General features: G+C 36.8%; 1 protein-coding gene across 2 annotated transcripts; it reads right to left on the reverse strand.

The window, feature by feature from the left end:
• Positions 1-1,151: 1,151 nt before the first annotated feature.
• Positions 1,152-21,424, reverse strand: cops7a (COP9 constitutive photomorphogenic homolog subunit 7A). Of its 2 annotated transcripts, none has more exons than XM_028013680.1 (8): positions 21,294-21,424; positions 14,974-15,096; positions 12,417-12,492; positions 10,234-10,322; positions 9,289-9,491; positions 7,241-7,346; positions 3,248-3,417; positions 1,152-1,640 (listed from the first exon to the last, which is right to left on the reverse strand). In XM_028013680.1, exons 2-8 carry the CDS (start codon positions 15,094-15,096, stop codon positions 1,601-1,603), a joined length of 807 nt encoding a protein of 268 aa, XP_027869481.1. In that variant the 5' UTR covers positions 21,294-21,424; the 3' UTR covers positions 1,152-1,600. The 2 variants fall into 2 exon arrangements, with proteins under 2 accessions (XP_027869481.1, XP_027869479.1); XM_028013678.1 differs by lacking the exon at positions 1,152-1,640 and adding an exon at positions 2,137-2,926.
• Positions 21,425-27,085: the final 5,661 nt, after the last annotated feature.

Raw genomic sequence — 27,085 nt, forward strand, 5'->3', positions numbered from 1 at the left:
GGTGCATTTTTCTTTTTCTTTGTTGTGAATTAAAACCAAATTTCAAATTTCTGCTGTTTTTGATTACAAAGAAAAAGTTTGGGTTTTTTTCTCTCTTTTTTAAATCAAACTACTTTTCCCCCTGACTGGTTTCTGGTGGGAACCTCCAATTACCAAAAAACTCAGACACAGAGAGAGATTAATCTTCCTGCAGTTGAAAGTCTGTTAGATCAAAGCATGTCTATGTGTTAGAGTGACTTAGTTAAAGTCCAAACTTTAATCCAACTAAGAATCTGTGGTAAGACTTGAAAACTGATGTTCACTGAGCTCAAGGAATCAAAGTTTTTGTCTTTAGATAAAAACTTTAGTGTTGATCAGCGGAGGGCGAAAAACGTCACCCCTTTTTGATTTTTACATCTAAAAATAATTCAGTCGCTTCATAACTCCTATCATAAAATTCTGATGAAATATTTTGAAATTTTTTTGTCGCGGTGTGAAGAAATTCAGCTTCAATGTGTGACCAGGATGAGCGTGGAGGTGCAGGTCAAACCCGATTCTCCAGCATCCTCTCCCACTCAGACACCTCTAGAGGTGCACAGCTGCTAAAAGTCACAGCTCCACTGTCGTGAAAAAAAAAAAAAAATGAAGCCCGACACACCGACTGAAATTAACACGTCTATTTATAGAGGTGAGGCAGGATGACGGAGGGAAGGGGGAATTTAGGAAGATGGCGGGTTAAATGGAACAGGATAATTTCCCCGTCTGGTTTCTTGTCACCGCTGGTCAGCCATTTGCCGTCATTAACGTCACGCAGGATGAAGGGAGGACGAAGAGGAGAGGAGAGACGGACGCGGCGGCGGCGTGATGGAGGCAATCTGATCGTGATGGAGGTACAAAGAAGAGTGGCAGCAACTCAGAGACAGAAACGGAGGCTGTGGGCCAAACATACTGCTATAAAATCCGAATGGGCTTGCCGTACTGGTGTCTGCAGGCGCTGCTGGTGCACAGGGGAAGCCTCGGCTCTATAACGCATTAATCCCGTTGGGGACACGCCCTAATTAACGACTTGACCTCTAAACGGGGAGCCCCCCTTCTGCGAGTTAACATTTAGTAGCTGGGCCTCCAGAGAGGCACATTTAATAAAAGAAGTGACATTAATAAGCCAGCCGAGATGAATAGTGAGCCGTTTTATTTCCCGACAACTTATATTCTGATTCTTATACAAGTTTTCAACCCAGCAGAGAGAAAGAAAAAAAACAAATCAGCTGAAAATTAATCTGAACCAAACGACACAGATGAACGAACACCTTTAAACACACGGATCCTGTTTCCGGTCAAAGGCAACTGATTCCTACTGCAGACGGTTCTGTCCTCGTGTGTTACAAGTGCGTTTATTTACACCGAGAGTCTGTGCAGAAGCGGACCACACCCCTGCTTCGATCGCCCCGCAGGCGTTTTGTTTGTTGACAAGAATTTCCAGCGAAGGTGTGTGGCTGCTCTCCAGGAAGAATGGCTCGCATCGTTTTTAGGTATGTGTCCGTCCGTCCGTCAACGTGCCAACGAGCCGTAAATTAGCGAGTGTCCATCAGTGCGGCCGTCCTCCCATCCCAATCCCTCCGCCTCAGTTGGACTTGGACCAGATCTTTCCGCTCCCACGCAGCCTGTTTGGGACACAGCCAATTAAAACAAAACTCACCGAGTTGATGCTTAGTTTCAGGATTATTTATATAATTCTGCTTTTAAGGGGGAGGAAAGCAGCAGAACTGATGCAACCTGGATGCAAAGATGCTAAAATATTCCCCATCAATATTCAATCTGCTTTAAAGCTGCAGCGTGTCACTTTTATAAAAAATACTTTTTTATTTGTTTGTTGAAAATGCCACCATGTTGTGACAACATGAGACAAATAATCTGTGAAAAACCTGAGCTCATCTGTGTTCTCCCAGTGGGAACTAGAAACAATCAATCAGAGCAAGGAGACGGGCCTTAGCGCTGTCAATCACAATCTCACCTGGCGCTGCAGGTAGCATAGCCTGTTGTAAATGCTCAGTTTAGTTAGTTTAGCCACCAATAACTGTAGATAAACAGTTTAACGTGACGGTGAGTTGTTTGTGGATCATCAGCACATTTAGCAGCGCATACTGAGGGTTGATTGGCAGCTCTAAGACTCGCCTACTGGCTCTGATTGGTTGTTTTTTTTGTCTGGAGAGGTGCGTTTATTCAGACAGCAGTAGTAGCTCAGGGAAGAGGTTGGAAATTGATCTTTTCACGGATTATTTGTCTCATAAACCGTCACAAGATGGTTTTAACTAAAATGTAAAAACATATTTTAATAAAAGTTACACACTACAGCCTTAACTGGAGTGGATCTGAGAGGATTAATATAAAATCTGGCTAGTAAAATGTTTAATTATAACCACTGAATTATGGATTTACTTCAAAAAAAGAAGGTTTAAAAGTTATTTAAATTGGAGGATTGAGGTTAAGCTATCATTAATTTGGATGTGAAAACGCAGAGTGGCTCTCCGATTGAATGAAGCTCCGAAGATGGAAATTACAGGGAGGGCTCTTGTGTTTCGCCCAAATGTTAGCAGCCGGCTTTCTGTTCAGCAGGCAAACATAAACAGCGGCTGATCACCAGAGGGAGAAACGGCTCTTTGTGTATCCAGTGACATTTTACAATTCGGGACGGATGTGAAATTAGCCGTCGGTAATACGGCTGGATGGAGGCAGAGCAGGGGAACGGGGTTATACTGGAACTGCAGAAACACTGGTGAGTATCTGATAACAAAAGTAGTTCATGCACACACACTTCAATCACCAGCTCTATTTTTACTGTTTTTAAAAAAAAAAATAGAACTGGATTCTTTTGGGGATTTGTTTTTCTAAACTGATCGCTTTAATTTAGTGCTTGGTTTGATCTTCGTTGTTGTTCTGTGCTTTATGCCTGACAAAAGAAGAGACGTATTAGAGTCAAAACAAAAGAACGCATGGATAAATCTCAATAAAGAGATATTTAATGAAATTTTAAAAAACACCACATGCTGCTTTTTGTTCCAGTTTTCTGAACTGTAACAATAAAAAGAACGAGACTTGATTGAAAAGACAGAAGTGAGTTTGTTCTGAGTAAAACATCAACACTCTGCTCATGTTCAATTTGTGAAGCTTTGGGAGAAAAGATGCACTTTAAATCTATAAAAACTCAGATGTTTTAATTATTAGGCTGCCAGTCGAAATAAAGCAAGCAACCTGACGTCAGAGCACTCACCCTTTGACCTTTGAAGCCTTCTTGCCCGGCTGTCGTGGTTCCTGAGAGGAGGCGGGGTCCCGAGGCTCGGCTGGCTGATCTGCATCCTGATTGGACGCTGCTCCGGCGGGGGCGGGGCCTGAGGACGGAGACGCAGCGGTGGCCTTTAACGTCTTTTGTAGGTTTGACACCTGATGGAAGAAGAAAACAAGAATCCGTTACATCAGCAGAAATTTTATTCTGTGGAGCGAGGGTGTCCAAAGTGTGGCCCGGGGGCCAATTGTGGCTCTGGAAATGATTTTGTTCGGCCCCGGACCACAAGTCAAGACAGGCTAATAAAATAGAAAACAACCTATGATCCAAATAATTTGGAAATTGTCTTTTCCATTTTTACATACAGATTTCATAAAAAGTTTAGCTAACACAGAATTTGACTGATTTATGCATTTTCAGAATAATAAATTTTGTCCCAACAAATAATAGAAATTTGCCAGTTTTGGGGCAAAACGTTTGGACACCACAGCTCTAGAGGAAAAAGTAATTTTGTTTTTTAGTAAAACCACTGGTGAGACAAACATTGAGACCATTTGAAATAAATCTAAAACTGACATTTCTAATTTATATTTACATTTTGTAACTCAGAGTTTCTATGATTTATTAGTAATCAGTGACTTGAGGTCCATTTTGCTTGGCCACCAGGCTGGACAAGGAGACATTTTTAGTTTGTCCCTACAGACAGTAAGATGAAACATGAGGTTTTAGAGCAACAAACACTAAAGGAGATGATAAACATGAAGAAAACTGTTAAATATGGTGGAGGACTTGTGATGCTGTGGGCCAGTTTATCCTCTGAATCCCCTGAGAACCTTGTTTAGCGCAGACCAGTGGTGTCCAGATGTTCTGGAAGTCATAAAGGGAAAGAACGTTTTTTAAAAAAAAACTTTTTGTGTTTTCTTTTATTATATCTGCTCAATAATAAATAAAAAATTACACTTTATAAAAAGGAGCAAAATGTTTACATTGTTGTAGAAAATGGATCACAAAAGGTTTTACATGATTGCATGTTCAGTCAGTTTCTACATTTTGTGGGTTGACTTGATAAATGTCTGTGGTTTTAATTACTCAATTAAACTTTATATATATATATAAAAATGTGAGAATCTATTTTTGTACCTAATATGTTTTAAAGAAAATATTTTGTATTAAAAAAGCTCAGGCGGCCGCCCAAAATCCTTCAGAGAGCCGCAAATGGCCCCCGGACCACACTTTGGACACCCCGAGCATAAACTGTATCATATTAAATTTGTAAATTATTTAAGAATCCAACTTCTATCTTTGAAAACTTTAGTTGTATATATAAGTAAATCACAAAATTATCCCTGGACAGCAGTAATTGCTTTAAACTCTGTGCCTGTGATTTAGTTGGTGACATTAGTTTAATGCGGCATAAACGTTAAAGACGTGGTAAGACGGTCAAGTCATTAGGCGACTAAAACGAAGCTGGATGGAATAAAGGCTCTTTTGTCACCTGTGAAACCTAAACAGCTTCAACATCCACCAAATCGCCGCTGCAGACGAAGCTGCTCACTAGCAGCCTGAAAAGCATCAACAGTCCCAAGTATTTTTAGTTTTCTGATGGGGATGGATTTGTTTATACAGTGACGGCAAGTTTCCGTCTGTAGAGTTTATTATATACGATCATTAATCACATATTTTCAGCCCTCAGCTAAACAATAAAGAGACAAACTTCTGCCATCACCTTGAGTAAAGTGAATCAAACCCTGAAAATTAATTTTTTGTTTTTGCAGACAAAAAGGCACACCTGGGATTTCATGAACTTACCGAAAGGCAAACACGCCTGACAAGATGAACTCGGTCTGTGAACAGCAGTGAAAAACTGCGAAATACAACTATGTTTACTCTTCTCATGCTGGCATTAAGCTTCCCACAGGGAGAAAAAACCTCACCTGATCAGGAAGAGTTATAGAATCATTTTAAAACACTACGTTAACTTCAGTTGTTATAAAAACTCCATATATATCAAATATGACTTGAAATTATTTAATTTCTTTTTGGGATCAAGAAAATATTTTGAATTAGAATTGAAAAGAAAATTGACCTTGAAATTGGGCCTCTGTCTCTTTAAAAACTCACAGCATGGCTCCTCCATTAACCCTTTAGCTCGTATAATAAGATGTGCAGTTCCACCAGGTGTTTGCTAACTGCTGGTGGCTAATCTGAAGGAGCTGAGAGGGACACTTGGAAGTTTGGAAACCGCAGCTCAGAGGAGGAGCTGCACCTCGAAGGCGCGGCTAAGTCCAGCCAAATGTTTTGCACAGCTGAATGGTTGCCGTGGAGATTAAAAGATTTCTCAAACATGCATGAAAGAATCAAGGAAACAATCCAGGTGTGTTTTTGATGAGTGAATAACATTATAGCATGATGTGAAGCTCAAAGAAAGTTGATTTTACATAAGAAACAGCTCTCAACACCTGACTTTTACACTTTATTGAGCATAAACAGATATATTTTGCAGCCTGTTGAAAGGTCATGCTACTCTGTGAGCAAAACAAAGACGTAATATAGCAGTGAGATGGATCACTTCCTCAGTTTTACATGGGCAATGGAAACTCTCATCAAAAAAGAATTTTTAAAAAGCAGTGAATAAGAAGGGAATTAAGACTAATTGTACTAAAGTACTTAGTGATTATATGTGGTGGTGTTTGTGTCAGACACTGATGTGTATATTTACGTAAACAACAGGTCATTAACAGGTAAGAGATGATTGCAACTGAGTCAACAGTAAACACAATCACACCTTTAATATGTCCCACTGCTGCACTTTTTAGACTAACTGAGCTCATCCACTGTAGAAAGATTCATTTATATAAACTCTAAATGTTTTTTTTTTTTTAATATATTGTACCAATCATGCAGTACCATTTAGATTTATTCATAGTCATATTCATACTTTTCAAATTAATGTGACAAACACAAAGTGTCACATCATTGCGAAGTGGAAGAAAAAAAACTTGTATTTTCCAATGTTTTTTAAAATAAAATATTCACAGCGTGCAATTGTATTGAATTTTAAGTTGTTCCACAGATTTTATTTAGAGCTTTTGAAATAAATCATCTAATGTAGCACTGGCTGCTCTGATGCTTCACATCAACCCTGACCAGAAGAAAACCATCCAAACAGCATGATGCTGCCGCCACCACATTTCTCTGTAGAAATGATGTTTTCAGGTAGTTTTTCTACCCCGCAGCGTTTTGCATGCAGCCACAAATCTTCAGTTTTGCAAATAAAGGTACCAGATCTTTTCAGGGCTATGAAAGTATAAGTACACACCACACTTTTAAGTTTATTCAAAAGCAAAACAACAACTATGCATTCTTTTCTTTTCATGTTACAAATACGCAGAAATTCATGTTCATTCAGAACATAAACCCCGATAACATACACTGAAATTTGTAGCAGGAACCTGAAAGAAATGAGAAGCAGTTCGTTGGTATTATTGCCTTTATGAGACATTGTACGTCTCCTGTGAATTCACTGTTAAAATAAAAGACTTGAAATGAAAACAGACTGGTGTGTCAGTACCTGTCTGCTGTATTTGTGTTAGACCTCAGGGAACAACAGGAAAGTAAAAATGCAAATGGCTTCAAATCATTAAAATAAATGTGAAAGCTGAGAACGCAATATTCTGGGGGAAAAAATTACATATATCCCTCTGTATTTTTTTCTCATGTGTAGCAGAAGCTCATGTTTTTCATTATAAATAAACACTCTGTTGCTTAGACTGGAAGTGGAACAGAGAGGAATCGTTCAGCCAGTATAAACTGGGATTATTAAAGCCAACAGATGGGGGAGGAGGGGGGATGGAGATATGCAGCAACGAGAAAACTGAAATAACAAAGACAGCCAGGGGCGAAAAATAAATGTTGAAGAAGAAAGACATTTATTCTCCCTGAGAAAAACAGAACTGCGGGGTAAAGTAATGAAGGACAAACCTCTGTTTCCACTTGGACTTTAACCTTTAGCTGGTTCTCTCTGTACTGGTTCGCCCTCGAGACCTGCTCCTCGATACCGCACAGAACCGCCTCACAGCCTGTACACCTGAGAGCCACAGAAAGACGGAGGAACGCCGGTCAGAAAACCGAGCTTATATTAGCAATGAGAACAAAACTTTGGCTGCGTTCACACTACAGACTGAAATGGCCCAATTCCAATTTTTTCTCAAATCGGATTCTTTTGCCGGGGCCGTTCACACTGCCACACATGTGACCTGGATGTGTTCTGCAGTCTGAACTGAAACTGTCCCCCATGCGCAGTAGAGCATGCGGGACATGCTCTATGGCGGTGTTCAGCCAACCGCCATAAAAGAAGAAGTGCGCGGTGTTTGCGGAAGTAAACATGGAGGCTAACGGTGGAGCATGTGAAGTTGTTTTCTGACCGGAGCAGCATATCAATAACTTAATCCTCATATAGTCCGTCATGGTGGTTGTTTTTCTTCCTGCTTGTGCGCATCAGGGCGCAGATGAGTGAGATTTGTTGAGTATCAGTGACGTTCAGTTTGGATGAATGCGACCTGAACGTTAGGCTGCATTTGAATCAGATACGTATCGGATATGGGTCGCATCCGAACAGAGTCCGACTTGTGTTGTTCAGACTGTCCTGAAAAGATCGGATACAAGTTGCATTACGTCAAAAAAATAAAAATCAGAATTGGGTCACTTCAGGCTGCAGTGTGAACGCAGCCTTTGTTGATATTCCACTAATGCTTGCTGCTAGTGTTGATGTTTAGCGTTGCTTTTGAACCATAATAAGTGGAACACTGACCAACATATCTGATGTGTATTGGATGATTTCACCGTATTTATCAACCGTATGTAATGTCTGTTATTGGTTTTCACAACTGTTGACTTTATTATTTGTTTATGATGTTTTTATGTTTTCACGATGTAAAGAACTTTGAACTGCTGTGTTGCTAAAATGTGCTGTACAAATAAACTTGACTGATTGTCAAAAAAAAATTATTTCGCAATTGCGGTGTTTCCATTAAATCAGAAACGTAATTAAAATCACACATGAAGTAAGGCGTATCACAATATAAGCATTTCATATCGGTCAATATCAATAGTTATTGAATAGCTTTTTGTTTCAAATATCTGAGATATTGCCAAACTGTTATTGTGACCTCGTGGTTTTTTATTCTTAAGCAGTCATGGGGAACAGTGGCAGAACCTTAAACTGCTGCTGCGCAAGTTACTTAACAGATTGTTGCTAGGCAACCACAAGTTACTCAGCAGGTTGTTGATAGGTAACCAAAGAGCGAGTGAGTTAGCTGATCTCACCAACCTTGCTTAGCTGACCTGGAGATTTTGAGCCGCCAAAGTCCTTCCTTTGCTTACATTACCCAGAATGCAGTGTGGTTCTGGATCAGAGTTCAGTAAAATTATTGAATATTCTATCATACGTATTAACTATTGATATTGATCACGTGTCTATCGCAATATATATTATTATCAATTTATTGTCCAGCTCTGATGTGAATAAATCGTTAAAAAGAATGCCACGCCATCGTCCTCCTACCACTTCCTGTCGTCCTCTTCGTCATTTCTGTCAGTAGTTGACAGAAATGACGTTGTTGATCATGTGACTCGTGATGAGAAAAAAGTGTTTTCATTCCAGTTTTGTTAAATACACTAAAATAATGCTGAACAAACCACCTCATCCAAACACAAAAACTTTTTTATTGAAAAATTTACTTTTGTCAAAATTGGCTTGTTTCTATTAAGCAAATTTATTTTCGTAATTTCAATATGCAAAAATTATATGGTCAATGGAAATGCAGCTACAGACAGTCTGGGTGTTGCAGCAGCTAATACACTCTCTCTCTTATTTATAATATTACTGTAAACAGTAAAAAACACCTAAATTGTTGAGGGAAACTCAGATCAAAATTGGAGTGTTTCCATTTATTTTCATAATTCCAATTTGTGCCATTATATGGTCAATGGAAACGCAGCTACAGAGGATGAATACGGTTGGTACTGACCACTCCTGCAGTGTGTTGATTATGTTTGGGAGCTCGTTGGGGCCGAGATCGCGGCCGACGCTGCAGTCCACCTCCACCTGCTGGTTCCTCTGGTCCAGTTTCCCCTGGATGATGTCGCAGTAGACGGCCTCGATCAGCAGGTCTTCCAGCTCCCGCACATTCTTCAGCTCGAGCTGCTGCAGCAGCAGCGAATATGGCAGGCACTGAGGGGAAATAAAGCAGCTTAAACCTTCATATTCTCAACTCTATGTAAACTGGCAGCAACTCTGATGGTACATAAGTGGTTTTCAGAGACCAAATTCCGGTTTAAATGCTCATTTGCTTGAATGCTGCTGCTGTCGGACGATGAAAGCAGTTTAAAATCTCACTGTTTTTTTTTTTATTGGCAATTAGGAGATTTCAAGGCTGCATGCAGAGGAAGCAGTGACACAAAACAGAGGGCAGGAGAAGAAGGAGTGATGCTAACGGAAATGGAGAAAGAGCTAACGGAGTAAAAAAAAAAGACTGTGTTAACCAGGATAATGAATCAATTATTCAACAGGAGCCGAGAAAGAAAAGGGCATAAATAAAAGGTGAAGCGTAGTTGGAAAGTCCAAAGAAAAGATGATTTCAAACATAGTTTCTTGTTCTATAAAAAATTTAGAAGCAAGCCAAAGGAAGAGCCTCAAGATTTGGAAAGAAACCTTGATGCTTATTTGTGTATTTGTTGCTAAGTTGGCTGATGCAAACGCAGCCACGGGCTTACAATCAAAAGCAACCTCACATGAACTTTACAGGGATTGATTATCAGTCAGAATAAAAAAGTAAAGTCATATTTAAAAGCAGCGATGTCGATATATTATTGATGTAGGAGCTCACTATTTAAAGCCTGCAGTGATGCAGTGGCAGAAGAACATTTATTATCTGTACTTCAATGTTGAAACTAAAAGAAGAGAAATAATGAACCTTGAGGTTGGAAGCCAGGCTGATGATGGACAGATGACGGAGTTTGTTTCTCTGAGCTGGAGTCAGCTCTGGAAGAGACGCCGCTCTCTCTGCAGCAGAGGAAAACAAAGAATGATTGACAAACAGGGAGGAAAATTAACAAGAGTAAGAGTAGCTTTGACCGTTAAATACACTCACCAGCCACTTTATTAGGTACACCTGTTCAACGGTTTATTAACTCAAAGAGCCAGTAAGCTGATCATGAGCCAGTGACTCAACACATTAAAGCAGTGGTGTACAAATTATTTGCACTGTTGGCTAAAATTATCAAAACAAAAACTGAAAAATTTTTTTTCCTGCTAAAAATGCAAAATTATTCCATTTTCAATCTTCCATTTTTGTGAAAGGGTGCGCAGACTTATTGGCTAGCCAATTTATTGGTGCCGATTTCCGTATTTTTGGGAGATATAAGCTGATCTTATTCCCCTAAAAATCAGCCACTGTCCTCTTCTGCTCTCTCATTAGAGAGATTTGACCCACCAGGTCATGTCTGCACGTTTGCAGTTAATAATAGTGACTTGACTGCTGCCAAATCAGTAACTTTATTGCTGTTTATAAACATTTCAGGCAAAAACAATTGGGTATCGGCTGAAATCGGAATCGGCAGGTCAGGCTTTTTAAAGATCGATGATCAGCGATCAACCAGAAAACTGCAATCGGTGCACTCCTACTTTAAACATGCAATGTTTCCACGAAACAAAATAGTAAACAAGAATTTATTATAGGTCCTAAAAACAGTCTTAGATGTTGGTTTCTAACTTTTTTGGTCGAATGTTTTTTCTTTGTTTCTAGTCTAATCTCTAGTCTGAGCCTGACCTCAGGCTAGAGATTAGACTAGAACTTTCTTCTAAAATCTTAACCAGGTTTAATGATTGGTAGTCCAAGGCTGTTGTACTGAAAGTAGAAGTAAAAAAAAATAGAAGTAAAATGTTCACTGAAAATAGAAGGAAAAAAATGTGGCTAATGAAAGAAAAAATACTTTATGTTGTGCCGAACATTTTCCATTTATGATCTCCTTCTAAAAATAATATTTAAAAAGTGTATTTATCATCAGCTATGTGTCAATTTGTTCCAATACTAAACTGGAGTTGACCTTTATTGGTGTTATGGATATTTTCTTAGCACCTTGGTACCAATTAGGCATTGTTTATAAGTCACAGCCGACCAGAGTAATGTTACCAACCATGTCCAGCACTCAGGGTTTCCCCACAGTAAAATTCAAGCACCCTTCAAGCATTTTCAAGGTAAGTTTTCAAAGGTTTCCAGCACCATCCTATTTTGATCCCCAGTCAACCGAGTCAACTGGACTATCAGGTGTGAAAACTTCCTTAAACATCTCACTAAAGTTGAACGTGGCTATCTTTATTTTTTCTCCCATGTGTAACATCTACACTGAAGAGTGTTGATGCTACAAGCTGAAAAGAATCAGGTATGTTTCAATCACTGATCATAAAAACATTGGATTTTTTTTAAAATTATTTTTGACCAGTAAGGGCTGATCAAGCTGATCATTATCACTTTAAAACACCTAAACAATCAAGAAATATAACTGCTTAATACCAGGAACTATCAGGAAAGTGTTGAACTTTTAAGCAGTCAAAGAACAGAGCTGGGAAAGCGTCTGGAGCAGATTTGACTCCAGTGACCGTCTCTCCGGCAGACTTTGCTCCCCTGGGAGTAGGACTCAGACCCTCTAGAGATAACAGCTCTGACAGCTCCACCACACGGCCTTATGAAAGTAAATTTACTTCCTTACAGCGTGACCCAGAAGGCGGGGGCAGCAAAGTAGGCTGTGTAGTTTTTCCCGTTGGATCATTTTCAACGTTCAATTAAACATATTTATTAAGATCTCACTTCTTGCTCATAATACTTTGTGCAGAGGACAAATTAAGTCCCACCAGATTAAATTAGACAGCTCGTTTGTACCAGCCTTGCTGTGACAGACAATTATCTGATAATAGGAGCACTCGCCTAAAGAAATGAAAGTGTTATTTTACAGTTAATAAACAACCTCCAGGTCTTCACTTGAAAGATTTCAAAACCTCCCTGTTTAAGTGTCTGCCTTGCTAAGGAGAAATAGAGCTTCATAAAAGAGTTGCAGGGCGACTCTATTACTTATTTACATAGTGCTGCCGCTGCAGTACCTTTGTAGTCGCAGTAGGTTCCATAGGCAAAGAGGTTCAGCAGCTGATACACCGGCGCATGAGGGCCATTCTCCAGCTGTGGGTCAGAGGGAAGATGAAAGAGAAAATTATGAGGCAGCACACAATGGACGACTACATTTGAGATAAGTATTATCTAAGCATACTGAGCAGGTCTGGCCAAGTGAAAAAGGACTCATAAAAATGAATAGTTTCCATATTTAAAAAGATTCAGTTCAGTGCAAAGAGGATTGGATTATTATGGAAGGGAAAATGTGTCCCCGGCGAGCTTTTGATTCGGAGCAGATTTAAGATCTCTGCCCGAATCGTTCCGGTACCGTTGCCCAACCACTGACCAGGCGGGAGGAGGAATCTGAATTAAATCTGGTTTTTCCTCTCACAAACTATCCTGGAGTGTCCTAGATTGCTTCTCGGTTGCTTGTTTTAGGTTCGCCAGGTGTTTGCCTGGTGAACCTAAAATGTAAATCCACCTAAAGAAAAAATGTATTCAACTCCTATAATCGTATCATAGATGTGGCGAATGCTGAATATGCATGAATCAGGTATTCGGCCTGTGAGAAAAAGACAAAAGACGACGTCCTCTAAACGAAAGCACATCTTTGTTTTACTGGAAGAAAGCTCCATGCAGGGGAAAACGTATAATTAGATCATGTTTTCAACTCGTTATAAAGATAAAATGGAACTGAAACAGGATGATAATCTATGAGGAGGAATTCAGATAAACGAATTTTATCTGCTAATATAAAAGCTGCAATTCACAGAGGCAAAGCTTTGTGCTTCATCAACCCTGTTAAAGTGTTCCTCTTTTGTTATGAGCATCACTTTAAAACAGTTATTAATGTCTAATGGCAGTGTGGTCCAAAGTGTGGTCCGAGGGCCATTTGCGGCCCTCTGAACGATTTTGTGTGGCCCTTGATCGCAACTCAACAATAGCTTAAATTTGGAGTTTTCACTGATGGCAACAAAAATCTCAAACTGTAAAATTGTAACACAAAGTATTTATCCAGGCTTTGTTTTCAACTTAATGTAATTTATTAGTAATATGCGTCTTTTACTACAATTAAGACTTGTTCACGCCTATGTAATAAAGCAAAATTGAACAATATAAAGTTATTATTGCTGAAAAGACACAAAAACAAATCTAGAAAAAGATAATCAAGCTGAAAATGTTTTTTTGTTTGTTTTTCTGTTCAAACTCTACAATAATTGTCTACAGAAATCTGATTGCTTTGCTTATTTCATTAAAATACTGTGAGCTGAGTTTATTGTTATTTAGCAGGTAAAAATCTAAAAATAAAATAGTTTTTGCAAATATAACAACAGAGATTAGAACAGAGATTGTTATAAAATATCTTTGAAGTAATATGCTAAAGGTCAACATATAACACACTTTTCTACAATATTTATTTAAACTGAACCGTCACAAAATTTCCCCTTTTGTTTCATCTGTCTCAATCATAACATCTCTGTAGGTACAGTATTTGTTTTATTTGACTGTATGCAATAAACATCAAGCTGCACATTTTACATCTGAATCCACAGACATTTAATTTCCATAATACCGTCTTCAATTTTCTGCAGTGACGCTTGTCTTTCATTTTACCAGCATGAAACCACATTACGGTCATTTACCGGCAGAAGACAAACAGAAATTCATTGCTCAGCTCGTAAAAGTGCCCCAAATCTTTGGCAAATATTAAAACTGGCATTTTATCCATTCATTCATCTGTTTTCATCCTCTACAACTTTACTGTGTAGCAAAACTAATAAAAGAATGAAACATTTGCAACAGGATTCATACACAATGAACTATAAGCACAGTGTATTTTAGGGAGCTTTTATGTGACAGATTAACACAAAGTAGAGTGGAGGAAAAAAGTAGACAATTTTCATTTTCAATGTTCACAAATGAAATACTGAATAGTGTGGTGTGCATTTACGTTCAACCCGCTTTAGCATAATACCCCTAAATAATAAAAAAAATTGCCATCAGAAGTCAAATTAAAAACATAAAAATACTTGTGTTAATTCACAACAGCATAAAAATTGCAGTACAACAGAGAAAAGGTGGATATTTGTTAGTCTGTCACATAAAATCCTAATAAAATACTTAGATGTTTGCGGACCTAATATCATAAAACTGTGAGAAAGGTCAAGGTAAATTATTCTTAATAAATACACGGCGCAACAGAGATGTTTCAGGGCGTTTTTGATAAAAACGTTGAGCTAAAATTGCAACAACAGATCCATCAGAATATTTTCTGGTTGGTCAGATTGAACATCTTAGAGTGACTGAAAAAAATACAGCAATAATTAATATGTTATTGATATCCAGTTATGATAAGCAACATTTTATGCTGGAAATTCAGAGGCTGGTTTCGGTTAAAATAAATGAATGTGTGCACAAATATTTTGACTTTCAGCCACATTTGATACTTATTCTGATATTTGAACGGAACTAAAACTTGGTTTTAGTCAAACTATGACATAAAAATAGAATTATTTATTCTTTTTGTCATATAAAAGTCGACGTGTTTACCTCTCTAACATTAGGCAGTTCCAGGATGTCAGAGAAAACGTAGAGGCCAGGAGTCTCCAGCAGAGAGCTGACAGCCTGGGCCAGCGCCGAGCCTGACAGAGACAGAAGCTGCTCCACCTCCATCTGCAGACAGGGAAATAAGTAATATGAGACACAAATAGCAGGTCAGACAATACGGGAGAAAAAAAAACACAAAATAAGGAGCTGGTGCAGAAGATGTTTGAAAAAAAAAAAGAAAATATGCACTAATTAGCTTTCACTCAATAATACCCATTTCTGTTGAGACTATTTCAATGTGTTTTACCAAAAACTAACGATTAAAATAAATAAAATATAAAATGTTCTGCAGGTTATTTTACAGAGGAACTAGTTTTAAATACATAAGAAATTTAAGGAAAACCATTCTAACCCCAAATTAAGCCCCAACTAAAGATGTTGCAATATTATAACATTTTATTGTATTACTGTGATAATAATAAAACTGACTATAAGAACTATTTATTAGTACTATTTTAGCCAATCATAGCCCCACAAACCTAAATACTGCGCTTGGAAAACATTTGAATTGGTAATTCACTTCTTTAGGACACTGATCACATTAAGGAGCTTGATTTGCATTTAGTCATAATTTTAAAATGTATGAATACATATTGATCAAACAGTGAAGAAAAACTGTGAAAATAACCTCATAATACAGAGGTACAGGTATTTTTAAAATATCATTAATTTTAATTTATTTTGACAACAATATATTCAATTCTTATCATGATAAATGACAAACGATACGATAAATGGCCATCCCTACTCCAAACTACGGTGGCCCTGAAGTGCAAAGCACCTCAACAAATCACTAAACACAACTATAAGTTAAGAAAACACAAAGACATTGACAAAACAGAAGACGTAGGTCTCAGTGGGAAACCTGAAACATCGTTAACTTTACAAATTAAATAGCAGGAACAAAGTAAACTAAAATAAAACAAATTTAATGCTTTGAAAAGTCTCTCTCTCTCACACACACACACACACCTCTGACTGGTCTGAGAACAAGACACAAATTTAACAATGACTCATTGAGCCATTAGGAATAATAAATATTCATTATGTTGAACAAATTAGTTTGTGTTGAGGTGAATGCCCTTCCTGCTCAAATTAAATGCTTAAACGCAAAATAAATAATCACTTGACTTTTTGTAACGAGTCTTTTCCCCTGAAAGTTGCTGATTATCAGACAACAGATTGTGTCACTGACCATCTGTAAGACTGGCAGAGTTTGGTAGTAACAAGTTACATTTACTCAATTACATTTACCTGAGTAAATTTTTGTAAAATTTTACTACACTCTACTTTTAATTTCACTTGAGTAATTTCATTAAGTATCTTTATTCTGGTTTGAGTAAAATTTCTGGATTTTCTACTCACATGTTTAAACAAACAAACATGTCCTAACTAAAAAAAGTTTTATAAGGTTTTTATTGAAAAAAACTGATTTGGAATAATTTTCTTTTCCCTGATTTTATTACTTGTATAAATTATTGTCATTTGTGTCCCTAAAATACAAAAGTTTTCACTTAACTTTATATTTTTTTCTGTCTCATTATGTAATTTTTAAATATTAAATGATTGGTAATTTGATCAGTTACTCAGTACTTGAATAAATATTTTACCAAATACTTTTTTACTCTTACTCGAGTAATTATTTCTTGGATGGCTACTTTTCACTTTTACTTGAGTAAAAATGTGTTCAAGTAGTGCTGCTCTTACTCTGAGTACAATTTTTGGGTACTCTGCCCACCTCTGAAGACTGGAGTGTGTTAAGGTGAATACATGACATTTTTACCATTATAATATTAGTTAAAACATTTTTTAAAAAGTGCGAGAAATACAGATTAAATGCAAGATATCGTTATCACAATGTAAAATTTAAGCTGCATATTTTCCTGAGCCAGCGAGGTCCTTACTGGTTTGCAAATGAGGACAAGAAAAACAGGCCAAAGACTCAAGTCTCTACATCCTCTGCATGCAGCGTTATCTAATTTTAAAGAGGCTCAGACGCTCTTTGCTTGTTAAAATGACATCGACACAGAGAAGCAATAATCCCTCTTCTTTAATATCTAACGGCCTGTGACTCCTGACCAAAGCACTTGACAGTCTGACTACCTGAAGTACCACAAAAGTAGCAGAAGAGTGGCAGCACCACTGAGGGCAACATGTGTAATGAATGTGAAGTAGAGCATGTATATTCATCAACTTATTCCCAGCAAAAAAAAAAAAAGCCGCAAGAGCACTTAGGACTGAAGGCTACAGCAGAATAATTACTGAAGTAGTGAAATAAATCTAACTGGGCTTCAAGCAAACAACTTCAAATGAGAAATTAAGCAGAAAAACATTCCCCCAGATGTAACCTCTTGTTTGATTTTTATGTTTTAATTTATCCCCGATACAAAAAAATAATACAATATAATAACAAATGGGTGCAGGTCTACTCTCTCTACCTTCCAATTGATTGCTAAGTGAGGAAGTGTCGCATTAGCTTTGATTGGCCAGCTTAAGATCTCCGATACTAAAACACATGAAAACTAACTATTTCAGATGTCTGATAAAATCAATGCAGTTGCATCAGACTGGCTTCATTACCGCAGGGGACTTACTAAAATTAAGGCAAAGGAGAGACGGAGAGAAACTCGTCTCCTCGGCTTCCTGTTCAGCTCGGGCTTCATGAGGAGAAAAGATGATGATAAATCTGATTGTAAATCTGGCTCATTTTTATGCAAACATGCACATCTTTCACATGTTGTCCCTCTGGATCGCCATCAAAGAAGGCCAGACTGAGCAGATGATTACACATATGTTGCAACCAAGAAAATTAACCTGTCGGGTTCTCCCAGAAACAGGCGCTTTTTGATATTCTAGGTATATTTCAAAGGCAAATGCATTTATGAAAGAAGCGAAACCCGAAGGGTATTACCGAAAGACAGAACGATAAATCTGCAGAACAAGGAAAGTTCTTTGATAAAACATTCAAATAAATATAAAAGCCACATCGCATCATCAATGTGTGTAATATTACAATTACAATGGACTGCTTTGATGCAGCATTTCAAAGGCTATAGTATTTTGGGTGCCATGTGCATTAAAACTCTCTTCTCCCATAATGTATTCGACCACTAAGAAAGACTTTTCTTTCACTCTCCTTTATAGCTATAATTAATACAGATTTTTTTGTGAGGGAATCAGAAAGCTCATGTGGAGTGACGAGGACGTTGCTGATGAAAAACAAAAACACTACAGAGGGAAATTTGTGTAAATCCAAAATGTCATAATATTCATGTTTTCCTAAAATCCTGCAGCCATGATACTTATTAATAAACTTTTCAAAAGACTCAACTATTATAAGAAGCAGTTAATCTCTCTCTTCTGTAATCCTTTGAAAACTAATGAACTCTGAAGATCATCAGATCCATATAAACACATTCTGAGGCTTTAAAAAAAACAAGTGTGAGCACCGATTAAATTTATTTTATGATCTCATAAGGTGGTAGTATTTTTTATTCAGAGCAAACATCAGATGTCTCCATTGTGGAGCTGAAACGGGTCAACAACCAGCAGAACAGGACAATAATCATATCAAAGCAAAAAGTAAAAGGCTGATGAGAGACTGACGACAAAAGAAGGTACAGTAGATTTTAATGAAGGACGCACTAATAATAATCATTGCATTATTACCATTAACTAGAGTTAAAATAGTGCTGCTATGTGGGGAGTATCTGATTCAGAGGAGATAGGCTCCGCAGACGGAGGGGAGCTTAACTGGAGTCGACACCAGTCCACTGCAATGGAGAAATCCATTAAAAACACAATGTTGGAAATTTAACAGCTGTTTCTATCCATCCAATTATAAGCTGTTGTTTTTGTTTTGCATTAATTCTTCAGATTGTCTCAGAAACAAAAACAAAACAAAAAGTAGATTTGTGTTCCCTTTATTTGTTCTAATTAATGTCATCCCCCCAAAAATTCAGTACGTTAAACGGGAGATTTCTGTCAGCCTGTAGATGTGAACCCCTCACCCCAAAGTACATTTTTCCATAAAATAAGAGGCTAATTTCTTCTAGCAAAAGCCAACAGAAAAGTAAGAAACACTTAAATCCATGGCATTATTATTATTATGCATAATCTTGCTCAAAAAGTAACAAACGTTAAAGATAAATATAAAGATTTCTGAATAGACCGACTTCCAGATAAAGATTCATACACCACCTAGGAAGCATAAATAAATTATAGCAGTTTGTGTTTGCCAATAATAACAATTTCCCTTTTGGATTAATGAAATATTTTTTTATTGAACTAAGCTGGTTTATAACTCAATATGGTTTTACAGAGAAAAGATGATTTTTTACACATTATGGCTTTTGCAAGCTTCTGATTCCCTATATTTAATTTAAATGGTGGCAAACATGTGAATGTATTTAAAGGATCGCCTCAAATACACTGATTCCTTGAACGACATGAAAAGAAAAAAAATAACAATCTAATAAAGGGAACATATCAGAAAGATAATTGCAGACTTCCACAAGTCCGGTTCATCCTTGGGTATGATTTCCAGACGCCTGAAGATGCTACATTCATCTAGTCAAACAATTTTAAGCAAATAAACACAGTGGAAGTGTCCAGCTGTCTCACTGTTCCAGAAAAAGAAAGGTTTGGTGTCCCTATCATGAACACGTTTCAGTGCAAACTGTGTGTCTCAATTCCAGAATAAAACCAAAGACTTTGTGAATAACATGGCTGAAGTGAAATGTTCCCTATACTTGTACGACCTGAAAAGCCACTCAGAGAGCAAAACTCCATTACTCCAAAAGAAACAGAAAAATCAGCAAGTTTTCAAAAACACTTTGGGATAAAACCAACTTATTTGGAGGCAGTTTTTGTATATTTAAGTATTTTGCATTTTAGAAAAGTTGGGGGAAGCTTAAAAACCTCAAATTTTAAGAATGAGTCAAACAACAATGTACTGTGGTGACTTACATTTAGCTTTGATTTCAATTAGATAGCCGATCTCTAAACAGAGATTAAAAGGCGCACAAAATGCATAGGATAAAATCCTCAATGGAGATGTTCCAGATTCAATTAATTGCATGTCTTCCTTTTCTCTCCATACCCTTGTTTCTGCTAGATTCCTGATCAATAGAGGTCACTAAGGCTGTAAAATATTTAAAACAAAAGTGTATGAGAGTGAGGCAGAATACAAACCTGACACACCAGTTCTACAAAACTAAAAAAAGCTTAGAGTAGGACATTCAAACTAACAAAAGGAGATTTATGCACAACTACCACTTTGAAAAAAGTGATAAAAAATCCCTCTACCTGCCAAGATCCTACAAGAATAAGCAGTAAACACAGTTGACTGAAGGATTACTTGGGTGTTCAACTAATAGAAATAACTTTATCAATCATAGTACTGTAGTCCTAAAACTGGAAACGGACAATTTTAACAGATGGCAAGATAAAAAATATATATATACATTTGCTTTCAAGTGCATCCTATTCAGACACATATTGCTATGAATTGTTACTTATTTATCCAAATGGAAAATCCTTCTAAAACTTATAAAATGCTAAATAAAACTCTTACAAATTCTAGTACAAGATAATTAAATCAATAAATTAGCGGCATATTTTGTAAAGGAACATATAATCCACTACAACATTTCTTAGTGCACACTAATAATATTCACCTTCCTAACGCACTTATTACTAACACATAATCCGAATAGTTTTCCACCTAGAGATCAAATTATGATTTTAGGAAAGAAAAAAAATCAGTCAGATAAAAATTAACACCTAAAGCAATACCAGAGCGTCTTCAAATATATCTGTGAGTAAAATACTGATACAAATAATGGGAATTTACAGACAGGCTCACACCACAAAACTCTATTTCCTTATATTTACCTGTTAGCTGCAAAGCTAAAATCACCGGAAAAAGCAACTATAAGGCGTATTACTTCAGACATCAGCACCACACTATTACAAAAAGCAAAAAACAATAGGACATATATTACATCGTCTAACTGGGGGCTTTAAACCGGCATTTCTCACAAACAAATGAGTAAGTTTGTCTTTAAGCTCAACTGTCATGCTAGCCAGAATGCTAACAGATAAGGGAGCGCAAGGTAACGGTTGCCGCTAGGCCTCGCGCTGTTTCCAGCATTTCTAGTGATCAAATTTCAACACTGCATGGTAGGCATTAAAACGCAAGAGTGATGCTAACGTCTGCGTGGATTTCTAAAGCAGAATAGCTTTTGTGTCTTAAAAAGTACCTTGTTACGTTGGTTTCTAGCAGTTAGCTTCTCTCCCGGTTGCTTTGCTACAGTGTCAACACACACGTACGACAACAATTCTACGTAATCTGTGATTGGGTAGCGAGACAATGTGGGCGGGACAATAAGCGCCGTCAGTCTGGATCGTGACATCAGGTTGGAAAGAACAGCGTCATCTAGTGATTATATGATTAACACAGGCTGTATCAATATATTGTTAGTCATATTGACCAGTGGTTCCTCACGCTTCTATTACTACGTCATCTTAAAAGTTGTCAGTGAATAATTCAAATGTTATAAAAGGTTAAGTTTGGACCCAAACTAATTTGCTATCAGCCATATTTGAATTAGACTGCAAATCAAGGCTAGGCCTGTAATAGCACTTCATTTCATCCTAAAACTTAACTGACTTGACATTTCAACAATGTTCCGTATGTTTCTATATTAATTTTCAAAATTGCATTTTTGAGTGTTATTATTTTGTATCTGAATTGTTTTCTCCCAGTGTATCTGACACTTTTATTTTAAAAAAGCACACACAATTGTTAAAAATACATAATAGAAAAATTAGAATTACTTATGTTGATGCTATAAATATAACATAGTCAATTATAATCTACATTTTTGGGGACTAACTGCACTCAAAAATGGCTGAAAACCAACAAACTGTTTAATATCAAACCGCTTTCAAATTAAATGCTCTTAAAATTACATTAGCACAGTATATTATTATTATTATTATTATTATTAGTAGTAGTAGTAGTAGTCATAAATAAATAAATTCAATCACAAACCAATTTTCTGATTGTCAGGCTCTCAGTTCTACTCAAAAATTATTTCAAGTTAAATTTATAGCTTTGAACATCCCTGAAAATTAAGAATAAATCTACTAATTTTTTTTTTAAGATACTAAAAAAAGAAAAAAATATATGTATACCTTCTTGTTTAGCCACGGCATCTGAATTAGGTGTAAATTCTGGCAAAGCAAATATAATTTTTTTTATCAGTCACGCTCACAATTAATTCAGTATCATAAAATAAAAATAAAAGCAGAGAAGCACCTTTTATTTTTATAAAAGTCACTTCCAAAACTCAGTAATCAACAATAAAGGTATTGATCCACAGGCCACAAACACATATTTAATAAAAGCAAACATAATCAATAACATATTACGAATAAATGTCAATAAAAAAATCTGGTAACTCATTATGAAAGAAATTGCAGCCTGCAATTATCTTCAAGCTAGCAAAGTTGAATTATGCCTTTATAGAAGTACAAACAAAGCTCAAAGTGACCTTCTTGTCTTGAATGGGGGTGTGTGTGCAGGTGTGTGGGGGGGGGTGCGTTTGGGTGTGTGTGTGTGTATGTGTGTTTAAAATACAGTTAAAACACACACATATGTCTGGGTTTCTTCTCCTGTGGGCAGTATGCTGTTACAGGGCCATTTAGGGGGAATGAGGAACACCTGTGCTGGTCAGCGCCGCTGTCAGCTGCTGATGCTTTGTGTTAAGCTCAGCTGTACAAACACACACCTACACAAAGGACATGATACTGACTTGTTTTTTATTTAGAGTTAATAAGCCACACATGCAGGCCCACACACTGTCTCAGACCTGCAGAGCAGGGCAGAAGAGTAAGTTTGCTGCTGAAACTGTTACAGTAAACCCCATCATAAAGCCAACCATCAGAACAGCCAACCATTATAGAACAGTTGTCTGTGTATTTATGGAAAATACACAGAAACTGTTCATTTCTGATAGCAGAAATGAAAAACCTTGTAAATATTTGAACTGTCAATTTTTGAACAGCTGTGTCTCAGAAACACAAACTAGCTGGATGTGAAGTTGTTCAACACTGCAAAACACAAAATCTTACAAAGTATTTATCATCTAGTTTCAGTACAAATATCTTAGTAGATTTGCAATAAAACAGAACTTACTTACAAGTAACTTTTCAGCAAAACATAGGAGCTTGTTTTAAGTAAATAATCCCTTAATATTGATGACAAAGTGTTAGTTCTAACGGCAGATTATTGTAAAAGTGTCTTGTTTTAAAATGTTTTAAAAGTCTTTTTAAACATGTTTTTATAAACAAGACTTTAAAAAAGTGTTGTCTTAAGACTTTTTTTAAGGTTTTAAAACAAGACATTTAGAATATCCATCCATCCATTTTCTAACACCCTTGTCCCTAGTGGGGTTGGGAGGTGCTGGTGTCTCTCTCCAGCGAACGTTTCGGGCGAGAGGCGGGTTCACCCTGAACAAGTCGCTAGTCTGTTGCAGGGCAACACAGAGACAGACAGGACCAACAACCATGGACACACACACTGACACATTTAAGATACGTCTCGTTTTAAAATTTAAAACGAGACATTTTCCCATTTTATAAGTGAAAAAAATCTGCTATTGGAACTAACACTTTTTCATCAATATTATGGAATTATTGACTTTAAACAAGCTCCTATGTTTTGCTGAAAAGTTACTTGTAAGTTAGTTTTGTCTTATTTCAAGTACTAAGATATTTGCACTGAAACTAGATGAGAAATACTTGGTAAGATTTTGTGTTTTTGCAGTGAAGCCTCTGCACTGAGAAAAGTGAGCTGTTACTGTTACAGGTTAATTTTTTAAACTACAAAAAAGTAACTGTTAGGGGAAAAAAATGGTCTGGAGACCGAGACCGGAGTACTACAACACTGGTTAGAGATGCTCAAAAATGAAAAATTGGACTGATATTGATATCCAATAGTAACACCGGTGTTATGCCAGATTTACCAATATTTTATCAATTTTTTTTTATCTGATTACTCGATTAATCATATGAATAATCAATAGATTACTAAAATATTCGTTTACAACAGCCTTAGTTTGTAATGGAAAATTGTTTTAAAAAATCTTTCTGCTTAAACTTTACTATTATGTTCATTAAAATTCAAACTAAATATGCTGAAGTTTGTGTTCGCAATGCAACACAAAGCAGAAAAAAAACTTATACCGTGATGTTTACAAACCGAAACCTATAGCAGGCTGTGTTAATGTTAAATATGATCATTTCTGATCACTCATTTCTTTATGTGACGAGACGGAAGTGGAAGCTTAGAAGTTAAGCTTAGCATTGGAACAATTTACACGACAAAAACACAGAAATATCACTGCCTTCATCAGAATATCCTACCCGTTTAAAATGAAAAGCTATCGCAGATGTTTGCACGAATCCTTTTATGAGAACTATATAGGCTGTTCAAGAAAGAATTTGATGTAAATTGTTTGTTTTGTGATTCATATCCTTAAACTGTTGTCCACTTGTTTTGTCCCTTTGTTGATGCTTTTTGGCAGAATCTGTGTGACTTTATCCACAACAACATAGAAGCACAAAATGATTCTGTTATGGGAAGATGTCATATTTGGCCTCACTAAAATCATGCTTAACAATTCTGAGTTTTTCATAAATCCTTTATTGTTACTAGCTAAATATCATATTCATTGTTCCAGGTAGGGAAAGCCATGCCTTGCTGCATTTTACAATGAAGTTTTATAAACCGACTATCAAAGACTCTGACAAAAAATAGCTATTAAAACAATCACTGGTGACTGTCTCTGTATTCCCAGATTCCACAGAGAAATTCATTTGCAGTTTTAGGTTTGACCCACACAGCAAATACCGTGGCAGACAAGGATTTCTTTTTGGCAGAAATAAAAGCCAGTGCAATGGCAGAAAATTATTTCTTGTTGGCAACAATAGAAATTTTACAGCAGAGCTGCGGGAAGCTGAAGAAAGAAAACGAGCAGCTTCAAAAGACGGTGGAAAACCTGAGGATGAAAATCGAGCGCCTCAACGGTAGCAGAAACAATAATGCAAGGAGCTGGCAAGCAGAAAATGACATGCTTGGAGATGCAAAAGAGCATTACAAGAAACAGATTAGGGCTCTTAATTTTGAATTGGAAGAAGCAAGATCTACTATTCAGACGTTGAAATGTGATTATGATGCCATGTCAAGGTTAAATGTGCTCCTGCAACGGACACAGATCACAATGATAAAAAATGCAGAGGATTCATTGAGAGAAAAGTCCAAAGAGCAGGAAAGGCTTGAAGCGGAGAATGATGAGCTCAATAAAGAAATCGTTGCTTTAAAAGTAAAGCTTGACGGGATTAAATCCAGGGTGGCAGGAAAATCAAAGGATTTCCCACAAAGTGAAGAGACCCCGGAGGAAAGCCCAAAGGAGACAACAGAAGAGACAACAGAAGAGACCCCAACACCAACAATGTTTCAAAGAGTCGGGCAAGTTTTTATGAACATGTATGAGTCAGAAACTTTAAGATACTGGCTGCCACCCTGGATTTTTTTTATTTCTGTACAGGATCTTTGGGGATCGCTGGCACCAGGATGCTTGGGGGATAGCAGGGCAGCAGAGGGAGAACTTTGGGGGTAAAATATTGGTAGGTTGAAAGACAGGTTGATGGAAATAAATTATAAGTCACTCCATATCGTAAATGAATGCAATATGAAATGATTTAGTATTGCTCTAAGCAAACGAGAAATGTAGGGTACAAAATAGTGTGTGACACATTATTGTCCTTTTTGTTTTGGACTCATTGGCTTTATGCAAACCTACACACTAAAAATTATTCCTTGTCTTTTGTTAGTTGCTCTCATTCTGAAACAAATAGCAGGCTAATTCATGGAAGGTAAAAAATTATTGGTGGGTTTCTAAAACTGTCAAAGCATTAGATTATCCCACAGAGCATCATTAAATCTATTATGAAGGAGGGTAATAAGTTTGACCAAAAAAGCTAAAACGAAAAGAGGGCCATCAAAGCTCAGAGAGGTCATAGACAGAATCAATAAAACTCTAAAACAGTCGCACAGCAAATTAATCTGCAGAATCACTAAACGTCTTTGAAGAACATCTTGAATTTTTAATAACCACGTCTACATAATGAAGAAAGACTGTGAAAGAAACACACTTCGGGGATGTTTTTGACCAGAAAACTATCAAACTGAAACTTATCTGAATACAGGAAATGATGGATGTAACCAATACAGGTGAAATTATAACTGAAACTTATCTGAATACAGGAAATGATGGATGTAACCAATACAGGTGAAATTATTTCTGTCATTTTTTCTGTCTTCCAAAGAAGAGAGACGTGTCTATACAAGATAAGACTTAAACCAGCAGAGTGTGGTTTACAAACATACGCCAGAGCTCTGACTGTAGAAATAAAACAGAGATAAAATACAGTCCTTTACTGTATCTGATTTTATTCACCATGACCCTTACAAAAAATCCCATGAACATGTTCTACATGTGATAAAGTATTTTGTTCATGTGATCCATGGTTTATTCAACATGGGATCACATGTGATCACATATTTCTCACATGTGCCTTAGTTTATGTGCCTCTGGCATAACTTAAATAAATGTTACGTTATCCCAGAGGCATAATCTTAAACTTTAAGACAAAGCGGCACTTATATTTATGTCTTAATTGAAATATTTGATAATAATGTAAAGTATATAGGTAACTAAAAAAAATAACCAACTGGTGTGAAATAAAAGTTTAAAATGCTTTATAAAATAAAATAATACACTCTAAAAGATTCTTCATTTCGCGCCGTTGGACAGTTGAGGACGGTTAAAAAAATGAGGGAAAAAAAGCGGATAGTTGAGGCTTTCTTTCTCTTTTTTTATGGATAAAGTGGACTTGAAGAGTTGGCTTTTTTTTCCTGAACAAAAGGTAAGAAATGTTTTACTTCATTTGAATTTACACAGAAATATAAATCTGGTTTAATGGA

This window comes from Xiphophorus couchianus, chromosome 3 (genome assembly GCF_001444195.1).
Source record: "Xiphophorus couchianus chromosome 3, X_couchianus-1.0, whole genome shotgun sequence".
NCBI lineage: Eukaryota > Metazoa > Chordata > Actinopteri > Cyprinodontiformes > Poeciliidae > Xiphophorus > Xiphophorus couchianus.

Bases quoted from the DNA above. Each gene is read 5' to 3' on its own strand.
- cops7a (XM_028013678.1), bottom strand. From the start codon at position 15,096: ATGGAGGTGGAGCAGCTTCTGTCTCTGTCAGGCTCGGCGCTGGCCCAG. The intron at 9,492-10,233 runs GTTCATTATTTC...ATTTCCCCTCAG, and splicing joins GCCTGGCTTCCAACCTCAAG to TGCCTGCCATATTCGCTGCT. The intron at 7,347-9,288 runs GTCAGTACCAAC...TGTGGCTCTCAG, and splicing joins ATCAACACACTGCAGGAGTG to GTGTACAGGCTGTGAGGCGG.